Source organism: Suricata suricatta, chromosome 3 (genome assembly GCF_006229205.1).
Source record: "Suricata suricatta isolate VVHF042 chromosome 3, meerkat_22Aug2017_6uvM2_HiC, whole genome shotgun sequence".
NCBI lineage: Eukaryota > Metazoa > Chordata > Mammalia > Carnivora > Herpestidae > Suricata > Suricata suricatta.
Window position 1 is genome coordinate 13,146,754 of NC_043702.1, and position 19,158 is coordinate 13,165,911.

Here is a 19,158-nt window from a genome sequence, read left to right on the forward strand (position 1 = left end):
AGATCTGATACAGAGATTCATATTCTTCCCACTGTACTACATTGCCTGGTTGTATTCTTTTAAGCATTTGGTAGATTCTGAAATATGTACCTTTTCAATAGGAATATATTGGAAAATTACTTCTAAGATTGCTGTTCAAATTATTAACCAGGGGCAGGTCCAGCGGCCTTAAAGTTTATACAGTGCAGTACCCATATGAAAAAAAATTAAGGAGCGCCTGGGTGGCTCAGTTGGTTAAGCATCCAACTTCGGCTCGGTCATGATCTTGCATTTGTGGGTTCAAACCCTGCGTCAGGCTCTGTGCTGACAGCTCAGAGCATGGAGCCTGCTTCAGATTCTGTGTCTTCCTCTCTCTTCCTCTTCCCTGCTCATGCTCTGTCTTTCTCTGTCTCTCAACAATAAATAAATGTCAAAGAAATAAAAAATAAAAAGAAATCAAAGTCAGTTTTTGGCCATTGGAAGGAGACTTTGCAAGTATAAGCCTCCCTGGATTCCAGGTAAATGCACCTCTCCTCATAAGAGAATAAAAGTTACTAAAAAACTTTAAATCAGTGGAAATACATATTCAACAAAATTTGTGTAGATAAATTGTTTGAGGGTATCCTTGTGTGTATTGACTTGAATTAAGCAAAGTCCTAACCTATAAGAAAGACATTAGTTGACACATTTGTGAGTTAGCACTTTCCTTTTTAAACTAGAAGGCTGATAGCACAACTTTTTTTAATACCCTTTTTTCAAATTACTGGACATTTATCTTGTTAAGTATATGTTTAAAAAAAAGGGATTCTTTGAAGTTAGCATGTTATAATACTTCAATATAGTCCTTAATTTTTTTTCTTTGAGAATATACTAAGAAGTAGGTTAAACAGTAACATGAATTTTGAAGCACAAAGAGCAGGTACTTTAATTCACTTTTCCTCATGGTATATGCAAATGAGACATGAAAGAAGTGGGTATTTTTTTTTTTGATGAACGCTATCCCTAGCCAACTAAACAAGTCATTTATTTGTTCCTGTTTTTATCCACTGTAACCACAGAGAAGCAGGTTAAACAAACATCAACCTCAACTTTACATTCAAGTTTAAGTCATTAACTAAGGCTGTACGTTCGTTTTGTGTAGTAAAGAGAGAAACCAATGTATTAAGTGCTCTGTGCCAGCTGCTTTCACAGACTTCTTTGCCACACAACACACCACCTCCCATTTCTCTTGCCACATGCATGTAAGGAAAGTAAATTCTGGAAAGTTAAAGAACTTGTCCAAAATTTGAATGTATACCATTGTACTGTTTTCCTTAATACTTGAGTTTTTGATTGTAGTTTTGATGGTTGAGGTTGCTTAAAGATTAACTGATGGATAAATGGGATTATTGCAGACGTCATAAATCACCGTGTAGTCACTGGTCATCAGATAAGACTCATCATCATCAATAACTGTAACTGGACTAAATTCAAGTCATATTTTTTGAAAGTCACCTAGGCATTATGCCATGTATTATATAAAGGATACAATAAAGTAAAGGGGAGAGACTTTATATTACTCTAAGGTGCTTATACTCTGGGAGGCAGCTTCCTTACATAATTTATGGCTTAGTTGGGTCTGACTAGCATATTCCTCAGATGCTTGTACCAGAGCAACTTTTTTTGAGGCTGAAGCTCAAAATTAAGATTAAGCATTTTTCCTTGTTTATTTTTTTCTAGCTGTGTCATTCTGAATTGCCTGGAATTTCAAATTCTCACCCTTTCCCCCACCCACCCTGTTCTAAATTTCTTGTCAAAAATAATTCACAGGGGACTAAAGACTTCTTGTGCTTTGTATACAGTGGATGTGAAGAATACAGTTCTCTTCATTTTAGTTTTAATTGGCTCATGCTGTAGTTCTCTCGAGCTCTTGGTAATTACAGAACCTTCAAGATGTGTAAGTATATAATAGACCGACATCCTTTCAAATTTGGACATTTTAAAGATTATGTTTTTACATCATTTGAAATCGTGTAGAACAATAACCAAAGATGTTTGTGAAAGAAAATAAAGACTGTTAGGGTTATATCTGTTACTGATACTTACTAATGAGAGAATTGTAATGCTGGATTAGGAATATGCAAGGGGGTGGAGGTCATTTTTAAAAATTAAAGTCTTGATTTGTTTTTTAAGTCTCATTAAACCATAGCATTTAAGAATACTTAATTATACCTTTCCTTTTAAAAAGAGCCTTTGTTTCTTTTCTTGATAAATGAATTTACCTTCCTTGCTGATCTCTTTATAACTTGAACTTGTTGGAGAATACTGTATATGCCTAATAATTAGCAAACGTTAGATTTGTGTGTGTGCATTTCATTATTTTAGTGTTTCGTTGAGGCATTGTTAACATTCCCTCCTGAGTGTATTTGCAATTAATGGATCCTAAGTAAATCAGTTTTATCAATGAGATCAAAATTCTGCTCGAATAAGTTAGAGTATTACTTTAAAAGAATGTTATTGTTCTTTTTAAAAAAGTACACAGTGTTAAGGCCTTTAAGTTTTTTATTTAAAAAATTTTTTTTTAAATGTTTTATTTATTTTTGATACAGACAGAGACAGAGCATGAGAGGGGGAAGGGCAGAGAGAGAAGGAGACACAGAACCGGAAACAGGCTCCAGGCTCCGAGCTAGCTGTCAGCACAGAGCCTGATGCGAGGCTTGAACCCACGAATGTGAGATCTGACCTGAGCCGAATTCGGAGGCGTAACCAACTGAGCCACCCAGACGCCCCAAGGCCTTTAAGTTTTATGACTCTGAGTAAAGTATAGATGGATGTTTTTATGGTTAACATATTGATGAGATTTGGGATGCCTGGGTGGCTCAGTTGGTTAAGCATATGATTTCACCTGAGATCATGATCTCGCAGTTTGCAAGTTCGAGCCCTGAGTGGGGCTCTGTACTGACAGCTCGGAGCCTGGAGCTTGTTTCAGATTCTTTGTCTCCTGTTCTGTCTGCCTCTTCCTTGCTCACACTCTGTCTCTCAAAAATAAATAAACATTAAAAAAAGAAACCCCACACAATATATTGATGAGATTAGAGGTTAACATTTAGTCCTTTTAACTTTCATTGGCAGTTAATATTGTATTCTTTACCAAGGATGAGTGAGAAATTGAAGTTCTTCAGTAACATAATTATTTTGCCACTATTACTGACATGTTCATTAGATTCCAAGACTAAAAGCATGCATAGATAAGAATCTGCTCTTGAAGCCCATTTCCTTTTGTTTTCAGAGTTTCTTGATTTAAGGGAAAAATTGTAGCTTCTGTGTCCTCTCCTGAAGGGTCTTTTCTACCAATGATTTTCCTCCTAGTTAATATTTATTAATAAAATTAATGATTAAGTAAAGTGAATAGGAAAATTTGAAAATACTACCTGATAAGTGAAATTTGAGAGTTTATTGCTTGCATATGGTTATACTTTACTTGAAAAGGACATTTGATTAAAGTTACATTAATTGCAGTAGATAAGCGCATTAAAATATTTTTTCGTATCTTTATGCTTACTAATTCAGATGTTCATGTTTTCAGAATTGCATTAGTACAATATAGGTAAATCAAAATTCCTTCATCAGGCATTTGTTTATGGCCTTCTAAGTGACATTGAAAAAATATATAACCCCTTAAGTATCTCATAGTCTAGTGGAGGAAAAAGATGCATAGATAGTTATGTAGCAGTATGAAGTTTGGTGACAGGTATGACCTGAGTATTATGAAAGAGCTGAGAAGGAGTCAGCTCTGCTGGAGAAGGTCAGGGAAGGTTTCCTGGGATATAGAGGACATCAGAGCTGCGTTCAGAAGCTGTGTTCAGCTATGTAAAGAATCAGATATAGAAAAGGTAGAGGAGGGGGCTTTAAAGAAGACATTGGGAGGGTAGGGTGCCTGGGTGGCTCAGTCGATTGAGTGTGTGACTCTTGGGTTTTGCTCAGGTCATGATCTCGCGATTCATGAGTTCAGGCCCCACACTGGGCTCTGCATCTGGCAGTGTAGAGCCTGCTTGGGATTCTCATATTCTTTCTCTCTTTCTTTCTCTCTCTCTCTCTCTCCCTCTCCCTCTCCCTCTCTTTCTCTCTCTCTTGGGATTCTCATATTCTCTCTCTCTCTTTCTCTCTCTCTCTCCCCCCCCTCCCCTGCTCAAGCTGTCTCTGTCTCTCTCAAAAACAAACATAAAAAAATCTTTTTTAAATTAAAAAACGACGTCATGGGAGGGTGGTGAATGAGGGGGAGGTGTGTCGCTGGGTGGGAGTAACCAATGACTTAATGTTGTTAGAAATAAATGTAGAATAGCTAGTAGTGAGTGAAAGATGGAGTTAGAAAAGTAGGCACAGACTAGATTTTGAATAGTATTAAAGTATACTTTTAAAGTACATCCTTTCTCCCTGTTATTAATGAGAACTAGGTTTTGAACAGGGACATGATGCTCATGTTTGTTTTTTAAATGGGTATTGGAGTTCATGATAGTTGGAAGGCTGTCACAGTGATCTAGAGGGAAGTTTTAGAACAGTGGTATGCAGGCTGAAAGAGTGGGAGCATTTTGGAGAAATATCGTGGGCCTACTGTTAGCGGCACCTGATGGTTGGATGAAAAGGGGATGAGAGTAAAGAAGAAAAGTTACACGTATTTAATTCACAAACCAGCTAGTTATAGGGGCGTCTAAACGAGCTGGTTTGTGAATTAAAGAATATAGGAGGAGGGTAGGTGTGTGTTTGGAGGGTCAGTTCAACAGAGATTTTGGACATGGTAAGTTTGATCCATGTCTGGAGCATTTGGTTTGAGGTGTCCAGCAGGCTGTTGAATACGGTAGTTTTAGGCTTTGGAGGGACATCTGGGCTGGCAGTACAGATTTGGGAGCAATTAGCATATAAGCCAGTAACTTATTCTTTGAGATGTGGGCCAGACTTCTTGGGAAATCAGAAAGAGCTCAAGACTTTCATCCAGAAAAAGAAAATGCATACAACAGTGTATTTGCAAAATTTTGCATACACTTTGAGGAAGCTCATGAATTCCTTGCTAATCTGGTGTCTTATAAATTTTTGAACTCTAATGTATTGGTGGTGATTGTAACCATATCGGATGGAAATGCATAGTGACCCAGTGTAGAAATGAAAAGAGCTAAGGACAGAACCCTGGGGATTAAAATGCCATTTAAAAATGGCACTGGAAGAATAGGAAACTTCAAGTAGGGAGTACTGTTTCTTAAAGAACGCTAATAAGTTATACTGATTTGCATTTAGCATAGTTGTATGGTTAAGGTGTTATTGTTTTGGCTCCTCTTTTTTTTAATTAAGCTTGAAAAGTTTTTTTTATTTCCGACTGTTAATCCCATAGATGAGGAAACTCTATTCCCATAGAGTTGAAGAGATTTTATCACTGGAAACTTTTGAGGGATTGTGCTGTGTCCTCTGCTGGGCTAAACTCTTCTGACATTCTTCAGTCTTCATGATAGTCCTTTGAGATAGATACTGTCACTAAACCTTCTTAACAAGTGAGGAAATGAAGATTTTGAAGCGCTAAGTAATTTTCCCAACGTCGCATGGGTTGTTAATTTAGCAAAACCATGACACAAATCGAGGCCTTTTGGACTGCAGAACTTAACGTTCTTTACTAATACACTACACTGTGTTTACCAGGATAATCAGTGACTCAAACTGTGGTATTACAGTACTGTGTTAGCACAATGGAATGTCACGTGAGTCCAGTAGTTTGGACTGGATTTGGGGATATATAAGTTCTAATCTCTGTGTTTTGGGGTAAGTCATTTAGTCTCTCTGGGTCTGTTTTCTTTTCATTTACATGAAAATTTCTATACCTAAGCATTGTTATCCTTTGGCTCCATCTCTACTCTGTCTATAAAACATGAATACTGAAGAAAGTACTACATACAGTCTTGGATTATAAAATATCTCTTGGTTTGTATATGTGAGACATTATTTGTTATAACACAAAGTACATTTCTACAGTATTTGAAGTCTCTGATTTGTGTTTTTAAAAATTCTTTAGTTTTTTTTTTAAACTTTTTTTTAATGTTTTATTTATTTTTGATACAGAGAGAGACAGAGCATGAGAGGGGGAGGGGCAGAGAGAGAAGGAGACACAGAACTGGAAGCAGGCTACAGGCTCTGAGCTGGCTGTCAGCACAGAGCCCGACGCAGGGCTCGAACCCACGAATGTGAGCTCTGACCTGAGCCGAAGCCGGAGGCTTAACCGACTGAGCCACCCAGGCGCCCCAAAAATTCTTTAGTTTCTAATAACAAATGTTGTAATTCATGATGGGTAGAGATATTTTTGTTTGTTTTCTAGCTTTCATGGGATCCTATTTTTTTTAGAGCCTGAAAAGAGCATTTGAAGTTTTGCTCAACTATTAGCGGTATAGTTCTCTCTGGAGTTTATAGTTTACATTAACTTTGGTCTTTTTCTGGAATTGTTCTGAATGTTCTGCTTTACTGGTTGGTTATTTAATGTCAAGAGATACTGTCTTAGTCTGCTTTTTAATAATCTCTGTATATGCTGGCAGCAAACTAAAACCACATTGTACATGCATGGAGTACTTGAGGCCATCATTATCACTTGGGTGTTATGGACTTGGGTCTTTTATTTGTGGGAACTTATGACCAGCTACATCTTATTTAAAATATTTTATATGGATGGCATCCTGTGTATCAGGATATGTGATAAAAAATAGATAGTTTTGATGTAGCAGTAAATTCTCTTAAGGCCATTTTGGAAAAGTTTCCACTAGACCTGGGATTTGAGTAAGATTTTTTTTTTAATGTTTTATTTGTTTTTGATACAGAGAGAGACAGAGCATGAGAGGGGGAGGGGCAGAGAGAGAAGGAGACACAGAACTGGAAGCAGGCTCCAGGCTCTGAGCTAGCTGTCAGCACAGAGCCCGACGTGGGGCTCGAACCCACAAACGTGAGATCTGACCTGAGCCGAACTCGGAGGTTTAACCGACTGAGCCACCCAGGCACCCCTGGACTAAGATTTTGAGTAATAAAAAAGAAGTTGTTCTGGTAAAGAGTTCCTTTTTAAGCACTCCAGAAAAGATTAGAAAACTAAAACTCAGTTTGAGTCCTCTGCTTGAGAATCCTCTGTGATTGAGGGTTGAGCTGATATTTTATTGCTAGAGTGACAGAAGGAACTGTTTTGCCTACCTGGGTTCCTTACTCTTCCACGTTCGTACCCATTGGACACAGCTTGGAAAGGATTGTGTTTTTTTCCTTAAACCACTTTATTGAGGTGTGCCCCTTGAATTTGTAGGTAAGTATTCACCTGTGAAGCCTTCACCATAATCTGTGCAATAAACATATGTATCATCTCTGAAAGTTTCTTCCTACCTTCTTTGGAGAGGATTCCATTAGCTCAGTAATTTCTGTCCAGTTCAGGTCAGAAATATGTGTGAAGCGGATGAGTAATTGTTGCCCTGTTTCCCAGGTTGTGAATGCAGAACATGTGGGTTATTTGTGGCGTAATAACAGTTCCTTAGAGATTAGTAGAGAATCATTCTGTCAACAATTATGAATGTCTGTTGTATGCCACGCATTGCTTTAGTTGGTGAGGGATTCTACAGTGAAAAAAATCCCTGCCTTCATGGAGTGGACATTTGTCTGGGAAGAAGGAGGCCAGGAAAAGAAGTAAGGAATGTGGTATTGGAATTGGGGGTCACTAGTAAGAGAAGACTGCTATTTTAAATGGAGTGAACAGTTAAAGCTTCTTTTTATGGTGATGAGCAGTGTTTTGAGGTTGATAAAGTAATTGAGCCATGGAGATACCCAAGGAAAGGACATTTGAGAGACAGTAGAAAGTAGCAAATACAAACACCTCAAAGTGAACTTGTTTGACACATTCTGAAGAATAGCAGAGTGAGTGAGGAGGAAATAGATGAAGTCCGATGATCAGCTTGAATAATATTTTGTAGTTTGTATAAGGACTTTCACTATAACTCCAAGTGAAATGAAAAGTCACTTGAAGATTGTGAGCAAAAGAGTGATATGATAATGTTTTTTAGGGGGTCACTCTGGTTGCCCTGTGATGGTGGGCCAACCAGTTAGGGGGCTACTGGAATAATCTGAGAGATGATGGTGATTTGGATAAGGCCAGTCGTAGTGGAAGAGGTGAGCGGGAGTTAGATTCTGGGTACATCTTGGAGGTAGAAACAACAGGATTTCCTGTTGGATTAGAATCAAGGTAAGGGAATAAAGGGATTATAAGCTTTTTGGCCTTGGCAACCAGAAGGATGGAATGGACATTTGCTCATTTGGAGAATACTGCAGGGGAAGCAGACTTCGGGGCTAAGAGCAGGATTTCTGTTTTGGACATGGTTAATTTGAGATGTTTAGTAGGTTTTCACGTGGAAGCATTGAAAAGGCTGAATGTAGGACTCTGGCATCAAGGGGAGAAGGCTAACCAGAATATATAAATTTGACATTAACTTACAGCCGTGAGTATAGATGAGACCAGCTTCCCCTGAAAACTGAGTTGTGGCTAGACAGAGCAGTTCAGGGTTAGAGGTTGCTGTGAGGAAGAAGGACCAGTAAGCAGACTGACAAATAGAAGCTAGAGGAATAGGAAGAAAAACAAGAGATTGTAATGCTTGGAAGGCAAAGTGAGGACTTGGTTTCAAGGAGGAGACATGATCAGCTGTTTCATTACCTGCCAGATGGGTCAAGTTTGATGAGAATGAAGACTCTTACCATTTAGATTTAGCAGGATGGAAGTCTCTGGTGACCTTCTCAGATGGTTTCAGTAAAACAGTAGAGATAAAAGCCTTATTGGAGTAGCGTCAAGATAAAGGGGGAGATGGGGCTTGGAGACAGTGAATGTAGAAATCTCCCATGTCTTGTGATTTTGCTATAAATGGAAAAGAGAAATTAGATGGTACTGGAGAAGTACAAGGGGTTGTGAGGATTTCTTTTTAAGATTGGCAAACTGATGATTTTGAATGTAGATGGAAATTATCTGGCAGAGAGGAATGAATGTGATGATGAGGAGCAGGGAGATTGATAAAGGGGTTTTTTTTAATAGGTGAGTTGGCATGGAACTAAAACTTTGTTCTGCATAGGTATCACCTGGGTTCAAAATGCTGATTATGGTTCTGTAGGTCTGGGATGGAGCCTGAAATTCTGTATTCCTAGTAAGTCTTTTTGATGATGCCTGTTTCTAATCCCTGTGCTATAATTTGAGTATAAGAACATGGTACTTTGAGCACCAGAACTAGCAGAGTATATTGAGACATAATTCTATAGATTGGTGGATATGGTTGGGGACTGTACGTTGTTTCTTCACATTGTTTCTGTTTTCTCAGTAGAACAGGAAGTCATCATCCTAGAGTGAGGATTAAGGAGATGGTGTAAAATTATCTACTTGGTAGAGTTAGTAGTGTAAATGTAGGATGGTGAGGTTTTACTCTGGGCCCACTTGGAGATAGTGGTTATGAATGTAAACTGAGACACATTGAATATGGGTGTGTGTGTATATGTTACTCATTTACTTTCAGCTACACACATGGGTGCTTGTGAGGAGTAGGGGTGAGTAGATGGGGTTTAGAATGGTAAGTATTTTGGAGGGGAGAGGGGCAAGTGATTCATGGGTATATACAGGTACCTACAAATGATGGACTGTGGAATCTGAACTGGGAAAGGAAGAAAATAAGAGAATGCTAGGTTAAACAGAAAATGTGGGGTTTTTTTGTTTGTTTGTTTTGTTTTTAATTGCAGGTCTTCTTCCAATCTTTAATTTGCAAAGGAGCTCTGTAAATCTTCAGGAGAGGAAAATAGTGTTCATGTCCTCAGTTTTGTTTTTAATCAGGGAACACTTTCTGTCTCAGCATCTCTCTGAGCTTCTATTCCACCAAATAAACTAAGGAAAAGATGTCTTACACCTTTGGGTAAAGCCAAGTAATTAACATTGGGGATTATGATTTCATTTAAATTGGAGGGTTTTGATGCGTATAGGAAAAGAGGGAAGTCTTAAAGGATTTTTTTAAAAAATTGACTTCTGTCAGCTCTAAAAACTATTCTTATGTGTATTTTTTTATTTTTGTTAAAACAGACTGTTAACATCCTTATTAAATAATGCAGATTTATAATCATAGCCATATAATAAAATAATTACTCTGTGGGCAAATACAGAAAGATTTTCAACCATTGGTATTTTTTTTTGTCTCTTTTCTCTCTCTCGGATATTACAGATGACCATGGATGAAAAATATGTAAACAGCATTTGGGACCTTCTGAAAAATGCAATTCAAGAAATCCAGCGTAAGAATAACAGTGGTCTTAGTTTTGAGGAGCTCTATAGAAATGCTTATACAATGGTTTTGCATAAACACGGAGAAAAGCTCTACACTGGACTAAGAGAAGTTGTTACCGAACATCTCATAAATAAGGTATCCAACCTTAAAGGACTATTGCTAATTCTATGGAATCTAGAAAATCCTTTATATACTATATAGTACTCTGACTAGAAGTGTTAGTTTTAAAGGCTCTAGGAAGCCTAGAGCAATAATAATTAGTAGCCGTATTATAAAACCTCACTCAGAATTTTTAATCCACTAAGTCACAATTTTTGATAATTGAGGGAAGATGAAATTTGTGATTTATGATAAATACATTCTTTGTAATCATTAAGGAAACAAACTTTGATTAATTTATAAATGCTTGTTTATTAATGATGATTATTTTTTTCTTGAAATGCTTATCAGTCAGCCCATTTTAGCTTTCTCTACTTTCTCTGTATACTTGCAAGTAATAAAGCTACATTGTTTAAAAAATATTGTCTAAGACTTTTCACCAGTTGAAATTGACTATATTTTAACCAAGTTCTATAGTAAACATGAATTTAAAAAAATGTAAATTAGTGTTGGGCTATTAAAATCAGAAAATTTTTCTTTGGTTCTAAAAAGATATTTTTGTTTTTTTAGAATACATCTTTATATAGAACAAACTTTTCTATTGCAAGTATGTCTTGCTTTAAGATTGTCAGATGAAATGTAAAATACCACAGATAAATAAAAACTTCTCAAAGTTTTTGTGTGGTAGTAGGGTGTTCATTTTTTAAATACTATTTTGAAAAGAAATGGAAAAGTTGCACCACATAGTACAGTGATCTCTTGTAGATTCACCAGTCAACATTTTGCCACATTTTTGCCAATCTTTCTATTGATACTTCTTGTTATTACTCTTATTGTTATTATTATTATTGCTGAACAATTAGAGAATAAGTTTTAAATTCATTTACCCTTAAATACTTTGGGATGTTTCTCCTAAGAACAAGGAATTCTCTCTCTTAACCAAAGAGCATGTTTAAAATTAGGCAGTTTAACCTTCCTACAATACTGTTACCTGATATAGTCCATGTTCAAATTCATCAGTTGTCCTGTGTAGCAGCGATGTCCTTAGAGAAGTTTGTTGTCTGATCCAGGATCCAATCCAGGATCACAAACTCAGTTCCTCAGCTTTTTGTCTTTCAGCACATTGACATTTTTGACTATTATAGGCCAGTTGTTTTGTAGATTGTCCCTCGGTTTTTGGTTTGTCTGATTGTTTCCTCATGACTAGTTTCAGGTTATGCATTTTTGGCAGGAATAATACATAAGTGATGTTGTGTCCTCAGTGCATCACATCAGGAGGCACATGATGTCAGTTAATCCCATTATTGGTGATGTTAACTTTGATCACTTGGTGTCCGCCAGATTTCTCCACTGTGAAGGTACCTTTTTTCCCTTTGTAATTCATAAGTAATTTGTTCAGATATATTTTGAGACTGTATAAATATCCTGTTCCCCAAGAAACTTTCATGTGATGGTTTTAGCATCCATTGATGATTCTTGCATGAATCATTATAACTGTGGTGGTTACAAAATAGTCACTTTCTATTTCTACTATTCCTTCCATAATTTCTTTCTCTTATGTGGGATTATATAAGCAGGTAGCTAGTATTTCAAGAAGCACAGTGATTGTGTTCTTCATGCAATGAACCGGTTTTTTTAGTGCCTGCTCTGCACAGCTTTCTAGGAAAATGCAGTGGATACAGAGGGGTATGATACCCTTGTCTTTACTGTGATGTGAGAGATGATGCAAACATTTGGATAACAGTGTAAGGCATTATATAATTAAGTGGCAAGTGAGTTGAATGGGCAATAAATGGCTTAGGAATTCATATGAAGGAGAGATTATTTTGGGCTGTCAGATTTCATGGGAAGCTATCAAATTGAACTGAGCCATGAAAAATTTGGGATATAAATGAACAATGTGGAAGGCATTCCAGGATGGCAGACGTCACGCAATTGATTATACAGAAATAAATTTGGTATACTTATTGTGTACTAAAGGTGGTAAATAAGAGTTTGAGGTATATAATAATTTATGGGGATTGGTAGATTATAATGTTGCGAAAAGGTCGTTTGGGAACAGATTGGAGAAGGATTTGAATATCAAGCTAAGGAATTTGGACTTAACAATGGAGGTTTATTGGAAGTTTTTAAGTGGATGATAATGTGACAGAATATTTTAAGAAGATTTGGATGAAGATGATATATAAATGTAGAATTGGGAGGTGGTTTGCTAGACGCAGGGGAGGGCCTGGAAAGTTTTGAGTAAAGTGATAGGCTAGGAATGAATGGCTAGGGGAGATGACAAATTTTTCGATAATATTAGAGATTGTTATAGTTAGAAGCAACCTTAGAAATCATTTCCCATGTGAGAAAATGGAGCGTGAGATCATCACAAAACTATTTAGAGATATATAGGCTTAGAGCCTGAGCAGGAACTCAGAACAAGAGATCAAGATTGGACGTGTGGTAGCATGTACTGAGGATTAAGAGTTGGAGTCCAGAAAACAAAAATCTTAGAGCCAAAGGACAAGTCTTCAAAAGCAAACTATGGTACGTAGGTGTGGGAAAAGAAGAAGACTAATTTAAGAAACCTGGAATCAAAAGAAAGAAGAAATGTGGAGTGGGAGAGTTTTGCTTCAAGCTATTGAGGTGGGGAAGACTGGAACACGGAGTTCTTGGATATGGAGAGCGTGTGGAATTGAGAACAACAGAGAATTAACGGTAGAGCAGAGGCATGTTCTCAGTCGCCAGAGATTCCGTAGTGAACGATGACTGGGTGCTGCGTGCAGTTCTGGAGCATTGACATGTGTTAGATCTTGGTCACAAACCAGTGAGCCAGATACAGTTCTCTCTGTTTTACAAGTGGGGAAACCAAGGCCCAGAGACTTAGTAATTTGACCAGATGCACATAGCTAGTAAGTGGCCAAGCTGGAACAGTGTTCAGGCAGTGTGGCTTTGGGCCGAGCCCTTGACTTCTCTGTAGATCTGCTCTTGAGGCATAATGAATGCATCAAGGTGCAGTGAACACACTGAAGTTGAGGGTGACAGAGGGGGGTTCAAGTAATTGCCTCAGTGTTTGCAAAGCTGTAGTCCTTTAAATTCTAGCTCTTGATTCATTTATAATTAAAATGGAGCTAACAGTAATATCTCCTGAGATTCTTTAGTTCTAAAACTATTACAAATCTAATAATTAAACCATGCATCTTCTGAAAATGAGGTGAAGAGACTTGGAGTAGCCCTTTTTGGGAATATACTAAGGATTTGCCAAGTGAGGGAAAAAGATCGCTCAGGAAGAGTTGACCTGAATGTACGATTTGCTGATTTTGTGAAGCACTGCTTTGCAGCTTGGGCACAGATGCAGAAAAAACATCTGTAGTTATGTGCTGTGTTGAGAATTGGCTCATCCAAAAAGTAAGGGGGTGGGGGACCAGAGTGGGAAATTGTGTTTAAGTGATTTTTTGACTCTGAAACATGGTTAGGTAGAAATTGAAGTCATGTGAACATTACTCTGTGCTAACTGTAAGAGCTTCCGCATGTTTGTGAGTTGCTTAAAGTGGTCGCCTACCTAATTAATTAATTAATTAATTGAAATAACAATTGTTAATTGTTATTTCAAAATATAGGCAGTTAGTTCCCTGTATTATGTTCCAGAGAACATGTAGTCAAGTTAATTGTGCTGAAGAAATTACATATGCTAAGTTCTTTTTATTTCTCTTACATAGGCATTAATGATACATTACAGCATCTGAAAATGTTCTTCAATTTTTTTTTCCTTGACACTCATTTGACAGGTTTAAACTAGGCAATTTCTGACTAGGAAATGAACCAATACCAGTTTATCTCGGTATTCATTTCTTGATTTCAGCTGAATTAAGTCTTTTGACCTTTGCTAATATCTATGCTTTCGTTTTTGGGTTTCTTATTTGTCTCCTTTCATTATTACTCTTAACCATACAAATATAGTCCTACTGCGTGGAAGGGACACAAGCAGGGCCATTATACTGTAGCCTAAATGTGCCCTGATGCAGGAAGTCGCAGTTTTTCCTACTAAATGGGGCTTACGCATGTTCCTAACATAGTGTGCAAAAGTGTAGCTTGCACGAAAATTGGTACTACGTGTTTGTACCTTGCACTTTCTGACAGGAAGGTGAGGGAGTGGTGTAGGGTTCTGTGGCCGCAGAGTGACCATCTTCAGGCTCACAGAATGTATTTCTTTCTGTGGTTCTAAAAGTCTTACTGTGTGGTCTAGTCCTCAGGGGTTTTTTGCTCACTGTGCTTTTAGCAGATTGCTGAACTGCGTAAGCAATAATATTTTTTTTTAAAAGCAAAGTTATTATCTGCTCAAGTGAGCATTTCAGTGCTATGGTACAGGCAGCCAGAACCTATTTTTTTCCCGTTGAAGGATGCAGATGAAATACATTTTGAAGGAGAATCAGGGCTGGTTTGTCATAGTTGCTAGGACCATGGTTTTAAGATGAGAACAGTAAATATCTGAGCAGTATCTTTGGTAAACCAGAGAGGCATAAGTATACTCTCAGGGCACATGAATGGAGGTACTTCCTTGAGATGAAAGTAACTGATTCTTGGCTTTAGAAGCAAGTTCACAAAATTGAAGCAGACATAGAAAAGTTACGTGCTTTTCTCTTACTTGGTTAGTATATACTTCCTAGCTCCGGAAGAACGGTCTCTGAGGAAACGGAGATCCAGAGGAATTCAGTAGATTTCTCTAGACCATGTAGCAAAACTTTGAGTGTGAAAGGGCTCTTGTGCCTTGCCATGAGAAAAAAATCTGGTCTTATTTTAGAAAATATGAAAACATTTCAGAATTCACAGATTGGCTTTTCCTTAACATTTATTTCTAAATAAAACATCTTTAAATGCATTATACTGGAGACAAACTGGAGGGGAAAAAAAGTTCTGCTCCTTTCTAACTTAAGGATTTTTAAGTTGTAGATCATTTTGTAAAAGCCTCAAAAAGAGCCACATGAGACTTACCATTACAGAATTCAACATTCCAAACTGTGTTACTTGCTAGCCGCTGACTTAGGTGTAAAAAATAAGTTGGGATGCATTTGATCCCTGCACACGTAGAATAGATGAACAAGTGAACAAATATTTAGTTATAAAACATAGTGAAGAAAACGGGCTATGGTGAAAAAGAAAAATGGTGAGGGTAACTACGGAGGCCAAGAAAGGGGTCTCTGTGTAAGTGATACTTGTAATGATATTTAAACTTGGACTTGAAGAATGAGAAGGTGCTCGTGACAGAAGTGGGTTGAAGAGTATTCCAGGCAGAGGGGATGGCTGTGGAATATTTTTTCTTGAGGACCAGATCGTCCATATTTTCAGCTTCTTGAACCATGCGTTTCCTGTCGGCAGTTCCTCAGCCCTCCCCCGTCGGAGCTCCTGAGGAGCAGGAGACCGAATGCAGTGAATGGATGCGGCAGTGTTCCAATACAGCTGTATTTTAGGAAGACAGCAGGCCATCCTTTGCCAGTCCCTGGAATAGAGAAATTGAAAACAAAGCCTGTTGTGAATAGGGAATTAAGTGTTGGCAGTGGGAAAGAATGGGACAAGATGAGTTTTGGAGAAAGGCATTGAAGCTGCGGTGTAAGGGTCATGCTTAATTAAATGTGCATTAGGAAGTCATTGAAGAATTTTAAGCAAGACAGAGACGTGATCCGATGCAGATTTTTAAAATATTACTCTGGTTGCTGTGTGGTTACTAAATCTGAGGGCCCAAGAGTTGAAGTCGGGGGCGGGGGGTGGGGGGGCGGGTAGGAAGGAGTAATCAATCCAGTAATTCAGGTGAGCGATTAGTGGTGATTTGCACCAGCGTAGTGACAGTGGGTACAGAGAGATTTCAGATTCAGGATACTGTGACTGTAGAAAGATTGTTACTTCTGAATAGATTTCGTAGGGAATGAGAAAGAGGAATTCAAGATGACTTCTAGGTTTTTGGCTCTTGAACAACAAGGTGTTTCCATTTTTTAACATATGTTTGGGGTAGAAAAAGGAGTTTCATTTGAATATTCTAATTTTAAGATGCCGATGAAATTAGATATGCAAGTCTAGTTCTCTGAAAAATTTTGACTGGAAATGTAAATTTGGGAATTGTGGGCATGCAGATGCTACATAAAGCTTCGGAAGTAGGTGAATTCACACAGAAAACGAATGGTGACTTCAGATTTAACCCTGAAGAATTTAAATATTTCATGTAGATGTGAGGATTGCAGTGGAAAATGAAAAGTGACCAGGTAGTGGTTCTTTAAGACTCAGCTCTAACCTTAAGTTATAAAATCATTTTACATCAACATTTACTTAGCAGTTTTGGTTTTCATAATCATTTTGTGTGTGTGTGTGTGTATATTTACTGACTGATAACTTTTAAATTTAAACATAGTGCCAATCAGTTTTGTTACTTGTGTGCAGGGTTAGGTAAGGTTAGGGCCATCTTTTTTTTTTTTTTTCTCCTTCAGCTTTATTGAGGTGTAAACAAAATTGTAAGATATCAATATGTTTGGGTTTTTTGGGAGTCATTTTTACAAGATTGTTGTTTGGGACTTAAACTTGACAGAATGTCTTTAAGCTTAAAGTAACTGAGGACTTCCTTTTTCTTCTTCTACGCATTATTAAACATTCTATATTTAATAATACATAACTTAGAAGTAGCTGCAGTGGAAAAAGTACTGGCTGGAAAGAAAGGAGAACTGGACTTTAGTCCTAATTCTACCACTGACAGTCTTGAACAAATTACTAGACTTTCCTGGACTTCAGATTATTAATTTATAAAATGAAATTGAGATTGTTTTTGTTAACCTGAAAGAGCTTTAAAATTATGTAATGACTGTGTGCCTTGATAATTTTGGTTTATTAACACTTAGGAAGATTATAGTTTTAAAGTTTACCATTGTCCTTAACTGTGCCAAAATAAGTATATAGAATGGGGCGCCTGGATGGCTTAGTCGGTTAAATGTCTGACTTTGGCTCAGATCATGATCTTACAGTCATGAGTTCAAGTCCCACATTGGGCTCTGTATTGACAGCTCAGAGCCTGGAGCCTGCTTCAGATTCTATGTCTCCCTCTCTCTGTCTGCCCCTCCCTCTCTCACGTGCACTATTTCTTTCTCTCTCTCTCTCTCTCTCTCTCTCAAAAATAAACATTCAAAAAATTAAGAACAAAATAATTTTATTTAGAATAAAAACATTTCCTTTAAAAATTTTTTATTTATATTTGAGAGGGAGAGAGAAAATCCTAAGCAGGATTGGCACTGTCAGCACAGAGTTGAACATGGGGCTCGAACTCAAAAACCATGAGATCCTGACCTGAGCTGAAATCAAGAGTCGACACGTAACCGACCAAGCCACCCAGGTGCCCCCCTCCTTTTAAAAATGTTTATTTTTGAGAGAGAGAGAGATAAACATTTCCATTTTTAATTGTTTCTTAAAATCGGAGAAACTTTGATTTTAATGTGGCAAGAATTTTATTCTAATTTGTAATGTTAATAGTTCCTTATGCTTAATTTCCCCTTCTCTCAAATTATTAACTCTGTAGTAAGAATTGAGTAATGTGATAACCTCATAAATGAGCTAATTCTTGTGCTTTGAAAGTTTGAACAAAGAAGATGTTGACTTTTTAGCTCTACTAGAAACAACTTCCTGTTGCTTTTAAAAGGACATTTATTTCAGTGGTTTTTAAAGGCTTTCTGTGAGCACTGAGTGTTGTATGTAAGTGATGAGTTACTAAATACTCCTGAAGCTAATATTACACTCTGTGTTAACTAACTGGAATTTAAATAAAAGCGAAAGAATAAGAAAAAAAGGATTTGTCCTGTAGATATATCTAAATAATGTATATAAATTATAAAGTATAATCTAGCATTGTATTTAAGTGCTAAAAAGGCTGAAAACTATTTCAATGTTCACAGTAGACTGTTCAATAAAATGGAATTATATCCACACGATGGGAAAAAAAAAAAGTATATCCATATAACCTGTTCTTCACATAATATCTTACTTCGGAAGGAAGGCAGAATTCGGGAGCTGCATACCGCTCACTTTTCATTCATTTAGAAAACTCCCTGCTGAGGACTTCCCATGTGCCAGGCACTACTCTGATAAGCATTTGCGTCATATCAAAGGTCCTTGCCTTTGGGGAACTTAAGTTTTGGACTTAAGCACTTGAAAAACCAAAGCTTGAAGAATAGTTTTAATTTAAAAAAAATTTTTTTAATGTTTATTTTTGACAGAGAAGAGAGACAGAGCATGAGTTGAGGGGCAGAGAGAAAGGAAAACAGAATCCGAAGCAGGCTCCAAACTCTGAACTGTCAACACAGAGCCTGATGTGGGGCTTGAACTCATGAACTGTGAGATCATGATCTGAGCTAAAGTCAGACACTTAACTGACTGAGCCACCCAGGCACCCCTAGTTTCAATTTTTAAATAGCTTTCTTGTTTGAGGGTTTTTTTTGTTTTGTTTGTAGGTTTGGTAAATTGGAAAGTCTTTTTGTAAAGTAACACACTGCTGTTTATTTTTTGTATGTAGGATTTCCTTTCCTGAAAATGGTGTCTCTATGTAAACTACTCTTTGAGTATATTGATTTTTCTCCCCATTTTTAAAGGGAGAATGAGAAGAGCTAGAATTTTAAATATTATGCTTATTCACCAGTAAATTAAATGTTTCTGTGAGGATACTAACTGCATGTGAAATTGAGGTTGGTATTTCCTGGTAAGCTCTGGACTATTTTATAAGTCCATTATTTAAAGAGACTTGGCTTTTTATAAGAAAGCTGTTTTAGTGCTTTTCTTTCTA

At 37.2% G+C, this 19,158-nt stretch overlaps 1 protein-coding gene across 2 annotated transcripts in view; it reads left to right on the forward strand.

Annotated features, from left to right (window-relative positions):
- The first annotated feature begins 10,202 nt into the window (after nucleotides 1–10,202).
- The window catches only part of CUL3 (cullin 3), a 74,383-nt gene continuing 65,427 nt past the window's right edge, over nucleotides 10,203–19,158 (forward strand). The window contains exon 1 of one of the 2 annotated variants that reach the window (XM_029933696.1): nucleotides 10,203–10,400. In XM_029933696.1, the coding sequence (XP_029789556.1) occupies nucleotides 10,203–10,400 (198 nt within the window). Of the gene's footprint in view, nucleotides 10,401–11,640; nucleotides 11,723–19,158 lie in introns of those variants that run through there. The other variant, XM_029933697.1, reaches the window with a different exon arrangement.